Raw genomic sequence first — 19,787 nt, forward strand, 5'->3', positions numbered from 1 at the left:
TACATTAAACATACTGTCCTTGTATGTGAACTGACATGTTAAATATTGTATTTGCTTTAGATATTGTGATTGTTTTGCAAATGGAGAATTTTGCAACAACTGTAACTGTAACAATTGTTATAACAACTTATCTCATGAAGAAGAAAGGCAAAAAGCAATCAAAGCCTGTCTTGATCGTAATCCACTTGCATTTCATCCTAAAATTGGTTTGTTACCTTTTGTTTAACTTTAATAATATTCCTTGATATATTAAACTTCTCTTTGAATTTAATTATTCTTTTTTCCTTTATGTAAATTTTCATTCATGATAGAACAAAATACTCTTCAATGTAAATGTTTCATTTTATAAAAGTAATTGTGTACATTTTTAATGTGTCCTAGTTTTAGAGATTCAATAATATATACCTGTATTGTTTGATTCATTTTACTTTCATGTTTCCTCAAATCTATATTGAGTACTATTCGGTTTCGAGGGCCGTAAAAAATCACCAAACTATTGTTGATGCCAATGCTGCCAAAAAAAATTGCGGCAAGAAAGGAAGTATAATAGTAAATAACTATCTAAGATTGATGTTTTAATTTAGATGAAAGGTTAATTTCATATAATACTTTTTTACATAAGAGTAAATAAATATTTCAAATCATTATTATAATTTATATAAAAATTGCTAAACATAACTGAATGGATACCTGCATCGCTATTTAGCTACCGACGTATCGCTAAAGCATAATTTCATCTCGTTGGTTGTTCAAACGTAATTTTCTATAATGAATGATGCCTTTTCTTTGAAAATATTCAGAATCGGAATTCAGAAGTGCAGAATCGTTGTCTGCTGCTTTTTACAAGAGTAAAAAAAATGGGATTTTTATCAATTTTATTTTACTTTTCAAATGAAAATAGGTCGATGTGTACATAGATAAAGTCAAGGGGGTCTGCAGTGCCACAATTCTGGGATTTTTTTTTAAGTGAAAATAGGTCGATGTGCACATGGATACCGAGTATGTGCAATTCTTAAAAACCCCTCAAGCAGTGCATGATTCTGCACTTTACCCAAAATTCTATTGCCGACTTTTCATCATGGGCAATTCCCAAATTGTTAAATCCATAGGAAAAAGCATTTAAAAATTAAACTAGTATTTCAGTGGCGTCTTAAGAAATATAGAACTATAAAAACTTACGCAATCTGAAACCAGTGCGTGCTCTAGATTTGGCGCGCTGTTAAATGGGCGCGTTTGCTGGATTTGGCACTTTTGCGTATACATTTTCGCTGCAATTTTTTTACTGCCCTCAAAACCGAAGAGTACCCTATATTGTTTTGACATTATTTGCTGTAATTGGTAAAGCACTTCCTCAGGAGTATTGTGTGCAGATAAATGTTTACTGGGTAAAATATCACAAACTTTTTTGCAGAGTTGCCAACTCTCCCGATTTAGGCGGGAGACTCCCGATTTTTGACCGTTCTCCCACCAACCCGATTTTTAATGGATTTCTTCTGACTGTTTTCTTATTTAATTTATTCTTAAAATTTCTCACGATGTTTATGTAGCTTGGCTTAATACTTCGTTCTTTGCACCAAAAAAGTGATTCTGGGCGTCACTTGTTTTTTCTCTAGATTACATCTAAAAGAAAACCAAATTCGTTTCGTCAGTGAGAAATTATGCGGCATTTCTGCTTTGTGAGTGAGACCACATGTGTTTAGAAACGTTGTGTTCCGGTTCTCCAATCAGCATCAAGCGCCAGTGCATATCATCTTGGCATATATTAGCCAATGAGCTCAAACCGAGGTCAAAGAATATGCATTAGACATTCTCTGGTTGTTATTTCGTTCATCTTGTCATTGACCGGTGTAAGCGCACATCGTTTCGAGAAATAGTTTAAGGAATTACGATCTTTTGTGCTAGTTATGTCTACGAAAACGGTAAAATACTCATGTACTGTTCAAAAATCATACACAGATCACTTTCCTTCTATTATTTCCTTAAGGAAATGTAATACATTTGGGATGTGTTCTGTTTGTCATTGCGATTTTTCGAATTTGCATAGTGTAAGCGTTGATGTCCTCAAACGTGTGCATATGGAAATACACAAGGACAACAGGAATTCTGTTGAAAAAAACAAACAATTAGATTTTACTGTGGAAACGAAAGACCAAAAAGTTATTAATGCTGAATGCCTGTTCTTTGCCTTTTTACTTGAGTACAACTTGCTACTGAATGCATTGGATCATGCTGCAGGTTTATTTAGAAAAATACTTTCCGATAGCGATACTTCCCGATAAGAAATATTCAAGTGCAAGGACCGAAACAGTTGTAATTGTTAAAGAAATAGGTATGAGAAATAAATCTTCGGTTATTGACTGCATTGAAACAGCTCCATTTTGCCTCTCTACAAATGGAAGCAATAATACCGATTCAAAACTCTATCCAATTGTTTCTTATTTTAATCCACTTTCTTCAGAAATTGAGTGTAGTTTACTTTCTGTTGCCAGCTTAGAAGGACATTCGACAGGCTTTAATATAGCACAGCTAATTATTAAAATTTTAAACAAAAATTCAATTCCTCTGGATAATTGCTTAGCATTTGGTACTGATAATGCACCAGTAATGGTAGGTTTGAAGACTGGTATTGCAGGTATCTTAAAAAAAGAAGCTTCAGATTTGCAAATTATGAGGTGCACCTGTCACTTCTTAAATTTACCAGCTGAAAAAGGAGCAGCTTCTTTACCAATAAATGTTGATGAACACATTGTTGATATTTATTATTATCTTGAAAGGAGTTCTAAAATCTGCCACTGTTAATAGTGTTTGCTCGAAAACTGATTAAAGTATTATTTTTTGTTAAAAGATGCAAATAATAAAAATGTTTTTTACAAGTAAGTATTTTTGTACTGTTTACGTTTAAGAATTAGTAACTGAACTTTCAGATATTTGTTTAAATTCGTTATTAAAAATATATTTTTACCATTTAAAAAGTCTTTTTGTTGTTCAGAAAAATCTCCTGATTTTTTATTCTTTTAGGTTGACGAGTCTGCTTTTGCAGCTTTGTGATAAAAGCAGTCTCTCTGTCTGTCTCTTTTTTTTTTAAATCTTCACTTTTTTAGTTATTTATTTTTTATTCTTTAAATTTCCATTCTAAAAAATATTTTCTTCTTTTCTATTTTTATTGAGTAATTATTTTCATTTTCTATTAATTATGTTTATTTTATATGGTATGGTTTTTGTCAATCTTACAATTATTTACAATTATTTTTACAATTATTTAGAATATTTTACAATTATTTTTTAATCGGTAAAGCCAATTATTACTATTATACTATAATGGCTTCCGAAAGTAAAGCATGCAGCTGTAAAATTCATCAAAAATGGGAAAGTAAAATTTTAAGTAACATCAAATTCTACATGAAAGTAGCAAACATATGTATGGTTGACCAAAAACAAGCGTTATGTACAAAGATGAAAATAATATTTAAATTTGTAAATTATGTGATGATGTAACATCTGGGTCATTAACAAATTGGTATTTAAAGCTAAAAACAAATAAATAGAACTTAACATTACTAAGGTATGTGACCATCACATAAACTTTACAGAAATTTCCCGTGTTTTTGATGAGATTAGCCATTGCTTAATTAGTCAGTTTCCAGCTGTCCAAGACTGGCTTGAGGAGGTAAACTTGTGGAGACATCAGGCTCAAAGACATCACTCCATACAAAAATGCCCTCCCCTCCAGGTACTTGTTAACAATGCTGGCTTATTGGGGATGCCATTATCATCCTTAAAGAGGAAATCAGCAAACTGCTGCAATGTGGAGTGTCATAATGGTGTGTAGAACTTCATAATAGGATGGGATAGCCATCACAACCATCTTTAGTGTGATATCCTATTAAAATTGCAGCCATCTCTGAATGCATGATGTTTGATGATGTCCTAGGTCTGGTTCCATTTGTCTTCAGACCCTTAGATGCAGATAATTTGATTCCAGGGCAGATGTTGTGCCTGTCTAAAACAGCCCAATTGAGGTGTTAATGATACTACTTTAATCTTTCCCCTCTGAATTGGGCATGTTAGTTGAACACGAAAACATGGTACTCAAATGTACAGTTACTTTATGTGAGGATTCCAGTGTACAGTATTGTCAGGTCTTATATTGCTGCAACCATGGATGTAATAGTTGTGGAAGTTGCTTGTCAGTTCTGCCTAGCTACTATAGCAACATAACAATCTTCAGAAGAGTTGGTAATACTTGTTTAGGTGAACTTGTAAGTTGTGAAGGGTAAAACTGAGATTATTAGCCAATATTTTGGAATGCCAGTGAAAAAAAGGATTCAATTACAATGGAGATCTTTAATGATTCATTCAAGAATTATTTTTCTCACAAAAATTAAATATACTTTTGAAAGACTTCTTATTAATTAATTGTACACCCCCTTTAATGTTTTTGCTATGGAAAATATATCAGTTATACGCCTTTAGATTAAAGATAAATATAGAAATCTGTTATTCGATTTGCAAATTTCTATTTGAAAGTTCTTTGGGAAGACTGGTTAGCATTGACAGTCACACAAAGCTTGGAAAATTATGACTATCAATAGCGGTATTTTCTGAATCTAGAACCATACTACAGATTTCACCGTCCGTTAATTGATTGATGATTGGGTCATTGTCATTGCAAGGAAAATCCTCTGTTATATCATCTTCATTTATTACCGCTTCTCCACATTTCTTTAATCCATTAATTAGAAAATTTCATCTTTGGTTTGTGATGTCCAAAAACCTTTAAATTCGTGGCTATCATCTTCATCATTCTCACCATGAAATATGGCACCTGGCCATAAATTATGCCAAGCATTTTTCAAAGTATCTGGAGACACATTCTGTCATGATCCTGCGATACTCTACATGGCAGATTGTGTGCTAAAATCTTTAAAAAATTCTTGAACAGTCTTGCTATTATTCAAGAAATTTAACATGGATTTTAAAAATGTTGCTCTATATTTACATTTTGGTGTGTACACTATTATGATACCCATAGGCTGAATGATAGATGTACAATTTATAGGAAAGAATAATATAGATACATTATCTTTCACTTAACCTGTAAGTGAAATATGAGCCGAACAGTTGTATATAGTCAGGGCAATTTTTCCGTCATCGGGTAAACAAACCAAATTCAAATATTGCTGAACCTCGGGTTAAAAATGATTTTTAAGCCAATCATTCAACAATCCTTGTATCATCCATGCTGTTTTATTTTCACTATATATAAAAAAGGGAAATTCTTTACTCCTTTAAATGCTCGAGGTCGTGTATTTTTTCCGATTACGAAAAGTTTACACCTGTGTGTTCCTGCAGTATTTGTGCATGCTAAAATTGTTAGTTTCACTTTGGAATCTTTAACACCAGTTGGAGCCTTTTCTGGGGAGGCTGCCAAGGTATTTTGCAGTACGTATTGTCCGAAAAGACCAGTTTCATTAGCGTTGTAAGTTTGTTCTGGAAGTAACCTTTCAGTATTAATAAGTTCAATGAATTCATCTGCAAATAGTGCAGCAGCTTCAGTATAAGCTGAAGCTTTTCACCTGAAATTTTTAATTGCCTTATACCATGGTGATTTTTAAATTTTTAACTAACTTGTCAAATATGTATACTCAGTCTTTATATTAATTTCTTCATGAAATATTTTGGCTTGAACCATTATTACTGTATCCGTCAATGGCATGCTCTCAATGTGACACTGTCTGACCCATTCAAACATCACTTGGTCATGATCGTCACGTCTAACATAATGAATAATTTTTCTGTTATTCATTGCGAGTGGAGTGTCAGAATCCAAAAAAAATAAATAAATAAATAAAATAAAAAATAAAAAAAATTTAAAAAAAAAATTAAATAAAATAAATAAAATAAAAAATAAAAAAATTCCTTTTTTTGTTATGTCATATGCAGCTGATTTTCCAGTGCCATACTCCTCACATTACTTATATATAAATAATAAAAATGGATATACCTTTATCCATTTTTTGTAGCAATTCTGCTTTTTATTTAATGGAATCGAAACATGCTTTTGCTTTGTAAATCCTTTTGCAGCTCCAGAATTAGAAACTCTTTTCGATATAATCAAAAGTTCAAACTTTAATTTTCATAAAATTGATGTAATAATAACTGTCTGCAAAAAATAATAAGCTGGATTAAATCAGAAAGTTATGGAAAAGGGCAATCCGGTATATTAAATGAAATTCCTTGGAATCAGTAAAATATAATTTTAGCCTGGCCTCGTAACATCTGCTATACATTATTGGCTATGTGTCATGAGATTGGTGAAGAAAGACAAGTTCTTCTGCTAAATTTTGTCTTTCTTCTATCGCACATTGAAGCAGTTAAGTCCGAATTGTATTAATTTAGTCATTTTTTATATTTACGTCTATTTTTTGCACATGCATAAGGCTTATTTGAGTCCTGAATAAATTAATTTGCACATGTACCTAAAGCTTATAGAGGGCTGTTGCTAGATGTCTGATCACCTGATGCAGTCTCTGTGGGATCCTAAATTGTGCTACCAAGAGCCTCGCTAAGTTCTAAATTTCTGCCACCCCTAAATTTTGGGCCCCGATGCTTTCCCTAAATTCTGCCACCCGGTGCGGTCATACAAGCTTTGACACTGGTTCTGGGTTTATCTGAATAACAAATTAGTTATTCTTAATTTAAGTAGCACTAAATGTAATCTTTTGGTCTATGAGTATCATTAACAAAATCTGTTTTTAGTATATGGAAAGAAATTTTTGTTAAATTTTTTCCTCATCAACATTTCTTAATACATTTAAGTTAAATTTGTAATTATGACCAAGCATAAGGTCAACATAAAAGGTTAGCATACTTTTTGCTATTCAATTTCTAATATAAAAAAATTATTTAGTCATCGCTGCATGCAACATTACTCAAGTAGTCATGTTGGTAAATATTTGGTGATGGAAGCAAAATATAATAAATAATGATTCGCCAGGTTGGGAAATAAGATTTAGTAGTGTAAAATTGATAATGTGTAAAGCATACAAAAAAAAAAAAAAAAAAAAAGTGAAAGCTTTCAGATTTTATATTTTTTTAACATTTTTCAGCATAATCTTCCTTTTTTTTTTTTTTTTTTTTTTTTTTTAAGTTTATGTACGATTTTAATGCTGTAGTTGTGCTCTTTATCAGTTCAGAAAAGGCTAATTTATTTACCTCTTTCTTTGCACCAACCCCTTCATGAAGATGTTATGAAAGATGTAAATTCCTTTTTCTGCTACTATTTTCATTTTTGGTTTTAACTGATTTTGCACCTTTCATGCAATTTATCACTGGACTTCTTGTTTTATTATTGCGTATGGTTTGTCTTGAATTAAATATGCGATTGATTTTGAATACTTTAATTAATTAATTTTGCATTATATATACATACATGCATACTGATAAAACATTAAAGCATTACATCAGCATCCCATGAAGTTTTAAAAAAAAATTGGACAAACTACAGCAGATCTGGAGCATTTTCAGCTTCAATAACATTGAAATTTCGATTTTGGATATAGGTCCCAATTAAAAGACAGGCTTTTTAGAGAATTGCTCTGTATTTTACAGCTTAAAACCCATTATTTGTGTGGGCTTAACAACCACATACAAAGTTCTACAGATTGTAATAACTGTTCTACCTATAGCCACTTAAACTTTTTACTACAAAACTGTAAGAGGAATAGGAGGAGGAAGTAAAATGTTTAAGTATTTTTCAACTTTAAACACTTCACAGCTTCAAAATAACTTTGATGTATTACATAATGCTGCTACAAAATACTTCCAAATTGTTTAAAAAAGGTTTCAAATTATAACAGATTTAATTATTATTTTTTGTAAATTAGCAACTAAAATAATGGCTAATAAAGCATACTGCAAAATTAACTTTCTTCATTCTGTATACAATAGAATTTAATTTCAGCAAAATCTGCAGGTCACATCAGCATCTGTTCCTAGCCCTCAGTTACAAAGCAGTGCTGTATTTTTAATACACTACAACTTTAAACAAATCTCTAATTAACCACTACACTTTAGATCCAAATGTTACTTCAATTTACTTGAATATCTTTCTTTTGTTAATTAGCACCATGGTCATAATTATTACCTGGAATATGAATGTAATGAAAGATTAAACTTGGGAGAACTTCTGAAATTTGGAACCAATTTTAGATCAGTTTACAATATTCAAAAAATGTATTGAATCACCACAATTGAAAAAGACTTGAGTGAATTTATTGTTTTTACTAGCTATAAAACTAATTTTCCTATTGCACATTTTTAGAATGGAAAGCTTCTGTTTTCAAGATCATCAAAAATAAAATTTCTCAGTTTCATAAATTATTTTTTTTTCCTCGAGAGGATGGAAATTAAAAATAAAATGCTTGAGCTTAAGCAGAACAACTTTACTATTACTAAAGTTGAAAAAGCTAGTAAATATATATATTGCAGCACATTGCGCAAAAAAATTTGACCAAAATTGGTCTGTTTTGTATTGTTCTTACAACTTTGCTTATAATAATAATATATATATACTATGTAAATTGTAAGTCTCACTTATTGGAAAAAGAACTTCAGTAACGTATTACTTACAGTGTGATAAATTTCAGTCCTTATAGATTGCAGCAAATTTTCAAACCTGTGTCTCTTTCTGACATTTCATAAATCTCCAATCAAATTCTGTTTTGTTGCTAATTATACTGAAAATTCCAAAAAAGCGATAGACTACATTTTAGCTCTCAAGCTTTTTTTTTTTTTTTAAAAAGTATGTACGGTTATTTTTTGAATCAATTAATAAAGAGCTTCATTACAATTCAATAATAAATAACAACACTCTACTTCTTTCTGCAATCAAAATTATTGATCAGTTGTTACAATTTTGAAAATTTCTACACCTCTTTTCTATTAACAGAAATCTACAACATTTTCATGACCACATTAAATTTAGATTCAGTTTTTCATCAAATAAATGATATTCCTATGGGTTTGAACTATTCAACACAAATTTGTGTACACTCAAAAAGAAATTAACAGTTTAGATTTACGTAATTTTTATTACAAAAAAAGGGGGGAGCTTTATAACAAAAGAAGAGATTTCAATTTTAACACAATGAAATTAATTCACTTGGAATCTAGCATTTTGGAAAGAGAATTTATTAATTAATATTAACTAAAGTTTACTTTAATCTAAGTTGATTAAAGTCAACTTCTTAGATTCAAAAATATTTATACTGAAGGTATTTACTTCAAGAAGAGATCTTTTCAATCAATTCATTAACAGAAAATGGAATTCCAAAATATTATGTTAATTTTCTCTGAAAAGAGAAGGCATTAATTATTAGTTTGTCCGGAAAATAATGCAGGTTTTTGACCTATATCTTTAAAGTACCATAACTCAACTCAAAAACAATTTTATTATTCAAAATAAGCACCAGCCGAATCAATGCATTTTTGCTAATGAGATATAAGTTTATTTATGCCGGTAGAATAAAATTCTGGAGTTCTGGATGCGATAAAGGTGTCAAAGGCGTTTTTGGCTTTGTCTTGGTTTCTGAAGCATTTCTTCTGCAGAATGTTATCCAGATGTTTGAAAAAGTGGTAATCGGTTGGCAAGAGGTCGGGCGAATATGGGGGAAGAGGGAGTGTCTCGTATCCCACTTTGTTCAATTTCTGTAGGGTCAGTTGCATGACGTGCAGTCGAGCATCGTCATGGAGAAGAACTGGCCCCTTTCTGTTGACCAATGCCGAGCACATGCGTTGCAATTTTGGGTGCATTTCGTTGATTTGCTGACAGTACTTATGTGTCGTAATCGTTTCGCCCAGATTTAGGAAGCTGTGATGGATGAGACCGGCCACCGTTGGTACCATTTGGTACCACCGTTGAACTATAGATTCATTAACCCTTTTCTCGCCCCATACTTCGCTGACATTTCAAGCCGTTCGTGCTGCTCTGCGGCCTAGCTTGTACTCCTAAAAGCAAATTTGCCGAAAATCCTGTTTTGACATCTAAAGAAAAACACCTAGTAAATATTTTAAAAAATAATTTTGGAACAAAATGATTATTATAAACATATAGATCAAAAATAGAGCTTCAAAATGATATATAAACCAATGTAATTCAAAATATTTTTGTTGCTAAAAATGTACAGGAAACATAAATAATTGCAAAAACCTGCATCTTTTTCTGGACAACCCGATACCAAATTTAATCTCTGTTTTATTGTGACATGATCATGTTATTGAAAAACTCAAAAAAGAGAATAAAGCAGGATGGCAATTAAAATTAGAGGCTTATATATACGTGTTAAAAGGAAATTTTAATAAGGATTTATGATTTATTTTTAACTATTTAATGTTATTAGGATTGTTACCTCACCATTTACTTTGATAATAGCTTAGAAGTTACAAAATTTTACTGCATTATTTCGCCAATAGTATTAGTTTATAGAATATACTTTTAGCCAAAATTGCTATGAGTCTTACAGCTGAAAATTAGTAAATTCAAAATTAGCCTTTTAGAGTAATTATCTGTTTTTTTTTTTTTTTTTTTTTTGTTATTATTATTATTATTATTGCGTAAAAGATGTGAATTTTTTAAATCTAGAGGTTTCTCATTTTTTACAGTAATGCATTTTTAAATTTTTTTTTTTTTTTTTTTTTTTTAAGAGAGAACTGAATTTAGTTTAGGATAGTCTTGACTCTTTGAGATGAGGAGTAAATATTTTTTAAAAGGATTTCTTTTGGGGAAAGAGGGAGACACGCAAATGATCTAGAAGGACAAAATGTTCATTCAGTATTTCTTAATGTTTTAAATAATTATTCCCGAGTCTATTTGAAGCATTAAGTTATGAATAATTAATATGCAGATTGTCATAAGTTTTAAAAAATTAAAATTTTGTTTTCATATTTTAAAGAAATCTTTACCTAATTCAAAATGCTTTATTAGTAACTAACTGTTTTCTTAATCTAAGTTTACAGTTAAAATGTTTCTCAAACTTTCCAGGATAATCTTTATGGTAAAAAAAATTATTTGGTAGAATTATATATATCTTATATATAAATCTGCGCTGCACTTCACTCTGAATAGAGTATGTAAAAGGTATGCAGCTAGTCGTTCAAAATATTATAATTAAATCATTGTAATGCTTGCATATTTTAATGCTGTTAATGTATTGAAGTGGGCCATTATCAATCTGAATTAGGTATGCTTCTTGATCACACAATTATCAGCCACACAGAAATCTTCAAAAAATATTTGCGAAAACCTTTCAGAGGTAAAGATGTTAATGGGAAAGTACTGATAATTTTTATTATCGAACAGTTCTTTTTTATTAGAAACTTTTTCTTGTAAATATTTTCATATATATAAGCATTAATATGGTGGTTGAAATTATTGGTATTTTCTTTTATATAATTTTTGAATATATCCCAAAGGTAAAAGTCGGGAAGGTGATCAGGAAAGAAGACATACAAAAGGCTGTAATTGTAAAAGATCTTACTGCCTGAAAAATTATTGTGAATGTTATGAGGTAAGAGTTTGAATTAACAGTGTTCGTTGAAGATATAACTTTTAATTTCATGCAAGTAAAAAAAACTGATTTTTTTTTCTTTTGATAATCTGATATCATATCCTATCTTTAGGCAAAAATACTGTGCACAAATTTATGCAAATGTATTGGGTGTAAGAATTTTGAAGACAGTTCAGAGAGGAAAACTCTGATGCATTTGGCAGATGCAGCTGAAGTAAGAGTACAGCAACAAGCTGCTGCAAAGACAAATTTGTCTTCACAGATTCTTGATATCCCTACAAAACCACCTGTTATGTCAAGAACTGGTGAAAGGTAATTTATATTTCTGATATTAAAATATAGAAATGTAGTATCTTGTCAGTTAGAACTTTTCTTTGTTGTTTTCATGAATACATTTACTGGTTTTAGATTTTTAATCAATTAGCATAAATTACCTGTAATTTCTTGCAAACTCCTTGTCATCAAAGTGTCCTTAGGCTGAATGAACTAGGTAAATTAATTTTTTATTTTAATTAGCTGCATGAAGGATACACATTGTTAAGCATGTTTGCTTATTTACTATGCATAGTTTTATTAAAAGTCTAAAATTATGTTTTAACAGAAAGAAATAATTAATAGGATATATTTCCTCAAGTTTCATAGCGAATTATTCCGTTTTAGAGGTGAAGGAGTTATCCTACTCCTAACAATAACTTATTTAAAATTAATATCGGAATCAAATTATTTTAACTTCTATATAAAAAATATTTGAATATCAGTACTTAGCGATTTACATATCTAATATTTCATAAAATTGCTGTTACTAACTAAAGCCATTATTTGGTGGGACAATCTGCAGATTTAACATGTGAATATTATTTTATTCTCTGGAGATATTTTCTTAAAATGAATTAGTTTGATTTTAGTTCATAATAATTTGAGAATGTAAAGGAAATGGTGTGTTTACTGCTGAAACTAATTTAGTATCTTTAATTTTGTTGATCAGTAAGAAAATTATCAGTCAATAAATGAAATTGCTAAACACATTTGAAGTTTATCATACATTATTTATGTTTATTTCATGCAGATTGCCTTTTGCATTTGTTACTGATGATGTTTTAGAAGCTACTTGTTTGTGTCTCTTGGCTCATGCCCATGATGCTGAGAAATGCCATGCGTCTGAAGAGGAAATTGAAAGATTAGTTTTACAAGAGTTTGGACGTTGTCTTATGCGAATTATTGATTGTGCAAACAAGACAAAAGGTAAACAAATATTGATTATTTTAAAATCTGAGAAAAGTTGTTGCTGATAATTAGAAATATTTTAAACCATTTGAATTTTTTTAAAGCCTTTTATTCGGTGGGGAAAATTACAATGCGGTATAGTTATTCCATAGTATAGTATTATTACTGCATCATATAGCCAGGCCAGATCTGAAGATTGATAAAATACTGTGAGAGGAAATTAATATTTATTCAAAAGCTTTATTTAGTCCTTTCTCATTACCTCATTTGGGGTTACAAAATAAACAAAGTCTGCAGTTATATCATACGTAAATGTGTTGCTGTTGTCCTCAAAGTTAATAGGTGTTTTCAGTGTGTGAATTAGTTAAACATTTAGTATAACTAAGGTAACCACCTTTTCCTGATGAAAACATAGAACTGTTGAATTATTTATGCATAATTTAAACCAGTGATTTCCGTTTATAAAATAAATGTCAGCCCCATTTTTACAACCATGCATTATTGTAGCCATTTTGTTAATCTTCTCTTCAATTTTGGTACTTACATATTATTTTGTAAACTGACAACAGTCAGAACAGGTTAGTCTCAGTTATGGATAAGGATGACAACACAACACACTTGTAATATCTGCAATCTCATTTAACCCTAACCGGTTCTTGATAAACCACCTTTTTTTTATGAAAAAGGATATAAATTATCTGTAATTGCTGTATTTTTCCCTGCCCTTTTTTGGAGGGGAGGAGTAATTAAATTTTGGATCTAGCTTCTGTAGCTATGAATTATTTTCAAGCTATGGATCATTTTCAAACTTATGGGTTCCTAAGATAAAAAAAGTATGTATTAATGAACACAGTGTGGTACTTTATTTGAAAACAAATAAATGATGGTGGTGCGACATGAGAAATTATGCCAGAAGACTGTTCATTCAAAAAAGAATGTGGTTTGAAGGCTGTAGAATCACATTTGTTATTGCCCACTTACAGCTGGTTGAGAGAATTAACATCTGCTGAATGGGAAAAAGAACAGCTGAATATGGGCGAAAAAACAGTAATAAATTGAAATCACCAATGAGAGGTTATTAACCCTTTGTTGCATACAAATAATCTAGAGAAAATGTTTATTAACGAAAATGTTTGTATTTTTTCTACTTAAAATAACCTTAGTAATAACAAACAAACAAAATAATAATAATAATAATAATAATAATTTTATTCAAATTTCATTTTAAATAATTGTTACAGTTTGTTCACTACAGTGGACAGCATGCATATACGTACTTGCATACAAATCTCTACCCAATGATTTACGGTCATTGCATATGAAATCATTTCCTGCTTTGTTTGCAGTGATCATTATTATCTTCTAAATGGTAAGTCTAAAATTGACATGTACATACAGATCCACCAAACTACCTTCATTTCATCGATTGTGACTGAATTCATTTTGCTACGATTTTGTAACCTGTACCTGTTGGATTCAAATGTTCTAGAAATTTCTTGCCAAACATAAACATTTCCAGTGGTGTTTTAGCTTGATAAGCAGTACATTCTAAACGGTCATTGCATATGAAATCATTTCCTGCCTTGCAGTGTAACTGAAAAGGCATTCCAAACCTGGAAATCTACTGCTGTATCATTACTGCTACTACCATGTTAGCCTCTTGATCAGATATAATATATGCTTCAAGCCACTTTGTGAAGTAATCATTGACAACAAAGGTGTATTTGTTGCCATCAGCTGTTCGTGACAGTGGTTGTATGATGTCAAAGATGTGATGTTCAAAAGGCACTCCTACATTGTATTGTTGTAGCTTCCCTGTGCTGCATTTCTTCAGTCTTCTGCCCCACACAGGCATCGCAAGATTAGCACCATTTCTGCATGTCTGCTTTTGCATTACTCCAGTAGAAATGCTTTTGAACTCTAAGGAAAGTCTTCATTAAGACGAAGTGGCCTCATATTGGACTGCTATGTAATTCTCTAAAAACTTCCAGGATCTTGGAAGTGTCTGCTGGCATCAGAAAGCCTTTCCATCAACCCATTCAAATTTCTTTTACAAGACGCCATTTCGAATATGGAGCGAGTCCCACAGAGCCCCATATTGTTTGTTGTAGAACTACAAATCACAATGTCCTGCCGAGTAGGTTTCTTAGTTGAAGACTCCATTAAATCAGTTATGTCAGTTATGGGTTTTTGTCTTCCAACTGGTCTTTCCTGACCTCTCCATCACTCCATGGGTCTCAATCAGCCAAAGTTGAAACTTAAATTGCAGCCAGATTAATATGCTCATATTTTGCTTTGACCTGGAACAATATATCGCAGCTTTCTGGGCAGGGTCTTCTAGGTAGGGTATCGGCATTTCTGCGTGTTGATCAATTCCTGTGACAGATAGTTAAGTCATATTCCTGGAATCCATATCCGTCTGTCTAATTGGCCTTGAGGACTCTTGGAATTTAATAGCCAGGTCAACGATGCACAGTCTATGCAGAGCAGGAATTTTCTGCCTTAGAGATAATGGTGGAAATGTTCCATAGCTTGAATTATGGCAGCATCTCTATTCTGGTGACATAATAATTCCCCTTCAGTTTAGATAGGCACTTGTTCCAGCATGCTATGACAGTTCTTGACCGTTTATTTTTTGTTACAAAACAGCACCAACACTTGTTGCTTGCATCCATGTAAAAAAAAAAAGTGGTTTGTCAAGCTGAGGATATGTCAGAATTGTCACAAATTTTAAAGCCTCCCTCAGTTTATTAAATGCATTCTTTTGTCTGCAAGAACTTGTGCTTGCTTTCTGTTAGTTTGTGAAGGGGTCTTGCGATGGAAGAAAAGTCCTTTGTAAATCTCCTACATAGTAGGTACAAACCCCAGGAAACTTCTCAGCTGATGGACATTTTCAGAGTATCTCCAATCTTTAATTGCAAAAACTTTTTCTGTATCTGTATGCATACCTTAGAGATGACATGTCCAAGGTAAATCGCTTCTGTTTGAACAATTTACATTTGGCAGGACTTAACTTCAGATTGGCTTCTTTAATTTCTGAAGTGCATTCCTAATATTTTCTAAATGCTCTTCAAAACTTTAAGGATGATGGTATCCCAGGTATATCAGACAGTATTTGTGGGAAAGACATTGTAGCATGGTATGCGTGAGGTGTTCAAATGTTACTGGCACATTACATAATCCAAAGAGCATCACCTTGAAGTGCTGGAGTCTTTGTGCGGTAGTACATACCATCTTTTTTTTTCATTCATCAGGGTGTATTTCTACCTGTCAATATTCCACTCTTTAAATCCAGTACCAAAAACCTTTTGCTTCGAGAAAGAGTGTCTAGAATGTCATCAATTCTGGGAAGAGGGTAGCTATCTTTCTTTGTAAGCCGGCAGTAGTCAACTCAAAATCTATTTCAACCATCTTTCTTTCTGACCAAGACAGTGGGAGAGGCACAAGGACTTGCTGATGGCTCGATAACGTCACTTTTCTTGCATAAAAGGTTTTCCTACCTCTTCTTGTTTATCAATTGCTAGACGTCTTGGATGTTGGTTGATTAGTGGATGATCCCTTGTATCAATTCTGAGCTGTGTCAGACTGGTTCAACCTACTTCAGAAGACGAGCGGGAGAAAAAAATCTTGAAATTCTTGTATCACATATTCAGCAGCACTCCTCTTTTCATCATTCAGTTGTGTATCCTGTAATAACTCCGTTGTTAGGCTCTCTGAAGATACAGTAATTGGAGGTCTATTGGCTTGTCACTGGAGTACTTGGTGCAACCATTTTGCCTTTTCTAATGGTTTTTGCTTTATCAGGAACATTGGCAACTCTCACTGGAATAACTGTCCTTGATAGGTTGAAAAGTGCTGAGGTTACTTGTACTCCTCGCAGGATATTGCAGTTCTTAGAATATTCGGTTATACTGTGCTAGATATTTCTATTTTCAGGTATGGATCCATGCAGTAAAAGTTCTGTTCTGGTTCCTGCTGTACCATTATCTTGAGCTATGATTTGGTGGACACATTTAAATTGTTCTTCTTTAATTTGAACCAGGGTTATGTCCTCAGTTGCAGAGTGCAGTTAGTCCAAGGAAAAATTGTATTTCCTTAGAAAGTCTTATCTGAATATGCAAGGATGTGTTATAACTGCCACATTAATCTTTATTGTAGCAAAGGCTAATGTAAGAGTTGCTCCTCCATTGCTCTTGTCGCTGGCTTTCAGTCCCATTTCTGACACCAAAAATTATTATAATAATAATAATTTTTGGTGTCAGATGTCAGTCGGGTTCATAATGGATTGAATGCACAAAGAACCCATGATAGCTGGATAATAATAGTGATTAAAAGAAATGCTTTAATGTTCCAGGACTTTCCACAAAAATACTCCAACAGCTCCTCTGAGTATCACAGAGCACAATCAGTAGTTACACTTCAGACAACTAAGAACACTAAACACAGATCTGTGGAAAGTGCATCTAAAGAGCAAAGCTCACACTGAAATAGCTCATTACTTTGAAGTAGACTCCGAATTGAAAAACAGAGCAGACGCTTGTTCTGGTTCTTATATTGTTTCACCTGGCCGTTGAGAAATCTCTAGTACCTTCCATTTCATGAAATTACTGGAAGGTATGTACACTGCGCCAAAAAAAAGGGGGGGAACAGTTCTATATCTCGCCTTCTACTGAGCTGATTGACGAAATTCAACTTGCGTTTTTCATGTTTCTAAAGCATGACTTAGGCTCTATATTAGATTTATATACAGCATTGTTCTAATACACTGGTGTGCAAAAATTAAGGACGAAGTCGAAAAATTAGCATATCAGCTGAACGAAGAGGCAGAGCGGACAGAAAGACCAATCAGGAGATTAAGTAAGGTGATGTATGGTAGCACATGTGCAGATATGCAGGTAGACGTAATGGGGGAGTGTCTGAGTAGTATAAAGCATGTTGTCAGTGTAAGATCAGTATTTCTGTCAAAGAGATTGTACGCCGTATAGCAGTTAAAATCACACCGAGTTGCTGCCTCAGCAAGAAATGGCGAATAATCAATCTGTTAGACGACATCTGGATGCTTTTACCCAAGGTCGAATCATTGGGAAGTTGGAGGAAAGCTGCAGTGTGACAAGTGTGGCTGCAGAGTTTGGAATTGCTCACAGCATCGTTTCACGACTTTGGAGACAATTTCAAACTACAGGAACAGCTATCCGGGGGTTTAGTAGTGGTCGTCCACGAGGAACCACACCCGCAGATGACCGGTATATTGCCTTACAGGCCAGAAGAAACAGGCGGCAGACAGCGAGAGAAACCGCTAGACACACGACACAGGCCACTGGACCACTGATATTGCATTTTACCGTGGCCAGAAGACTGCACGGTGGTGGTCTGTTTGCACGACGCCCTGTACGCTGTGTACCTCTAACGCCTGCCCATCGGAGAAGGCGTTCTCTATGGTGCCGGGAACACCGGAATCGGAGAGACAATGAATGGGGACGAGTACTCTTTACAGATGAGAGCAGATTCAGTCTGAGTAGCGATTCTCATCGCATACTCATCTGGAGAGAGCGGGGAAGCCACAATCATCCCTCGAACATCATGAAAGGGACAGGTATGGAGGTGGCGGTGTTCTCGTTTGGGAAGGCATCATGCTTGGTAGTCTTACAGACCTTCACATCTTCGATGCAGGTTCACTCAACGGGACCCGTTATTGTAACGAGGTTCTTCTTCCATATGTGCGTCTTTTTAGAGGCGCTATGGGTCCGCAGTTCCTTTTCATGGACGACAATGCACCATGTCATCGCACAGTAGCTGCCGAACAGCTCTTAGAGAGTGAGGATATTGAACGTATGGATTGGCCGGCAAGATCTCCGGATCTCAATCCCATCGAGCATGTATGGAAATTTCTAGGCAGACGCTTGGCAGCTCGTACCTTACCACCAGTAACGATTCCGGAGCTTCGATTGGCGCTGCAAGACGAATGGGCAGCAATGCCTCAACAACTCATTGACACCCTCATTCTCAGCATGGGCAGATGCTGTGAAACCTGCCTAGCAGTCAGGGGAGATCATATCCCCTATTAAAGACCGGATGTTTCTTGCTAGACACCCATCACAGGGATGTTTCGGCCTTCAGTCGCATTGCACTCCATGCTACCTTTTCAATAAAGCTTCTTTTTATCCCTCTGATTTCTCTTTTAGTAAGTGTTGCTTACATTACTCATGTCCTTATGTATTGGGGATCTTACGGTATTAAATGTATCAAACTTTTTCTGAAATGACATGCCAATATTTTTTTCCATATTTCAATTCTGCGACTCAAATTACGCCAAACTGCCAAGTTTTGTAAAGATCGCACAATTAGTTTTTTAAACATTAGCCTTCAAAATTTTAGCTCCTCAGTGTTGAGTTTGGTATATATTTATAAATATCTCTTTTTTTATTAAATTTATTTGATTCTTCCTTTCACATTTCGAAATTTAGGTTCATTCCAAATAACATTCGCCCCTTGTTTATGATTTGTATTTAAAATTTGTATTTTTAAATAATTTTTATAAATTTTTTGAAAAAAATTTTGAATTATAACCTATAAAATTTTTACAATCATCTTAAAGTAAATGTATTTCTAAGCATATCTGCAAAAAATTAGAATTTTTTATTCAAAATTTCCAAAGATATACGTGAATTTATATATTGGCACGTTTCTAAATTTGGCATATTTGTTGAAAGCGAAAATAACATCAAATATGGTTTACCCACTTAAGTTGAAATTATTTGAAAGTAAGAACAAATTGACTTTTTTTCCCGCTCATCCACAATGTAAAACGGTAGGAATGATGTGACCTTGTTTCCGCTCCTGCACAAATGAAGGGAAAGGAAAATAGGTTGCCATATATTAAGAAGTTCGGCAAGTGAAATTTTTGAGTTTTTCGTAAATTTCACACCAAATTTTACATTTAGGCATAATTTGGATCGTAAAATCGAAATATGAAAAAAAAATGGTATATTATTTCAG

At 33.0% G+C, this 19,787-nt stretch overlaps 1 protein-coding gene across 4 annotated transcripts in view; it reads left to right on the plus strand.

The window, feature by feature from the left end:
* LOC118201006 (uncharacterized) overlaps nt 1–19,787 on the plus strand; it is a 107,542-nt gene that overhangs the window by 78,398 nt on the left and 9,357 nt on the right. For all 4 annotated transcript variants that reach the window (XM_035373019.2, XM_035373040.2, XM_035373033.2 and 1 more), the window contains exons 10-13: nt 61–206; nt 11,473–11,567; nt 11,680–11,879; nt 12,634–12,809. In XM_035373019.2, coding sequence (XP_035228910.1) covers nt 61–206; nt 11,473–11,567; nt 11,680–11,879; nt 12,634–12,809 — 617 coding nt within the window. The remainder of the gene's footprint in view (nt 1–60; nt 207–11,472; nt 11,568–11,679; nt 11,880–12,633; nt 12,810–19,787) is intronic.

This window comes from Stegodyphus dumicola, chromosome 1 (genome assembly GCF_044657685.1).
Source record: "Stegodyphus dumicola isolate Sdum_Otavi_A_Nest chromosome 1, ASM4465768v1".
Classification (NCBI taxonomy): domain Eukaryota; kingdom Metazoa; phylum Arthropoda; class Arachnida; order Araneae; family Eresidae; genus Stegodyphus; species Stegodyphus dumicola.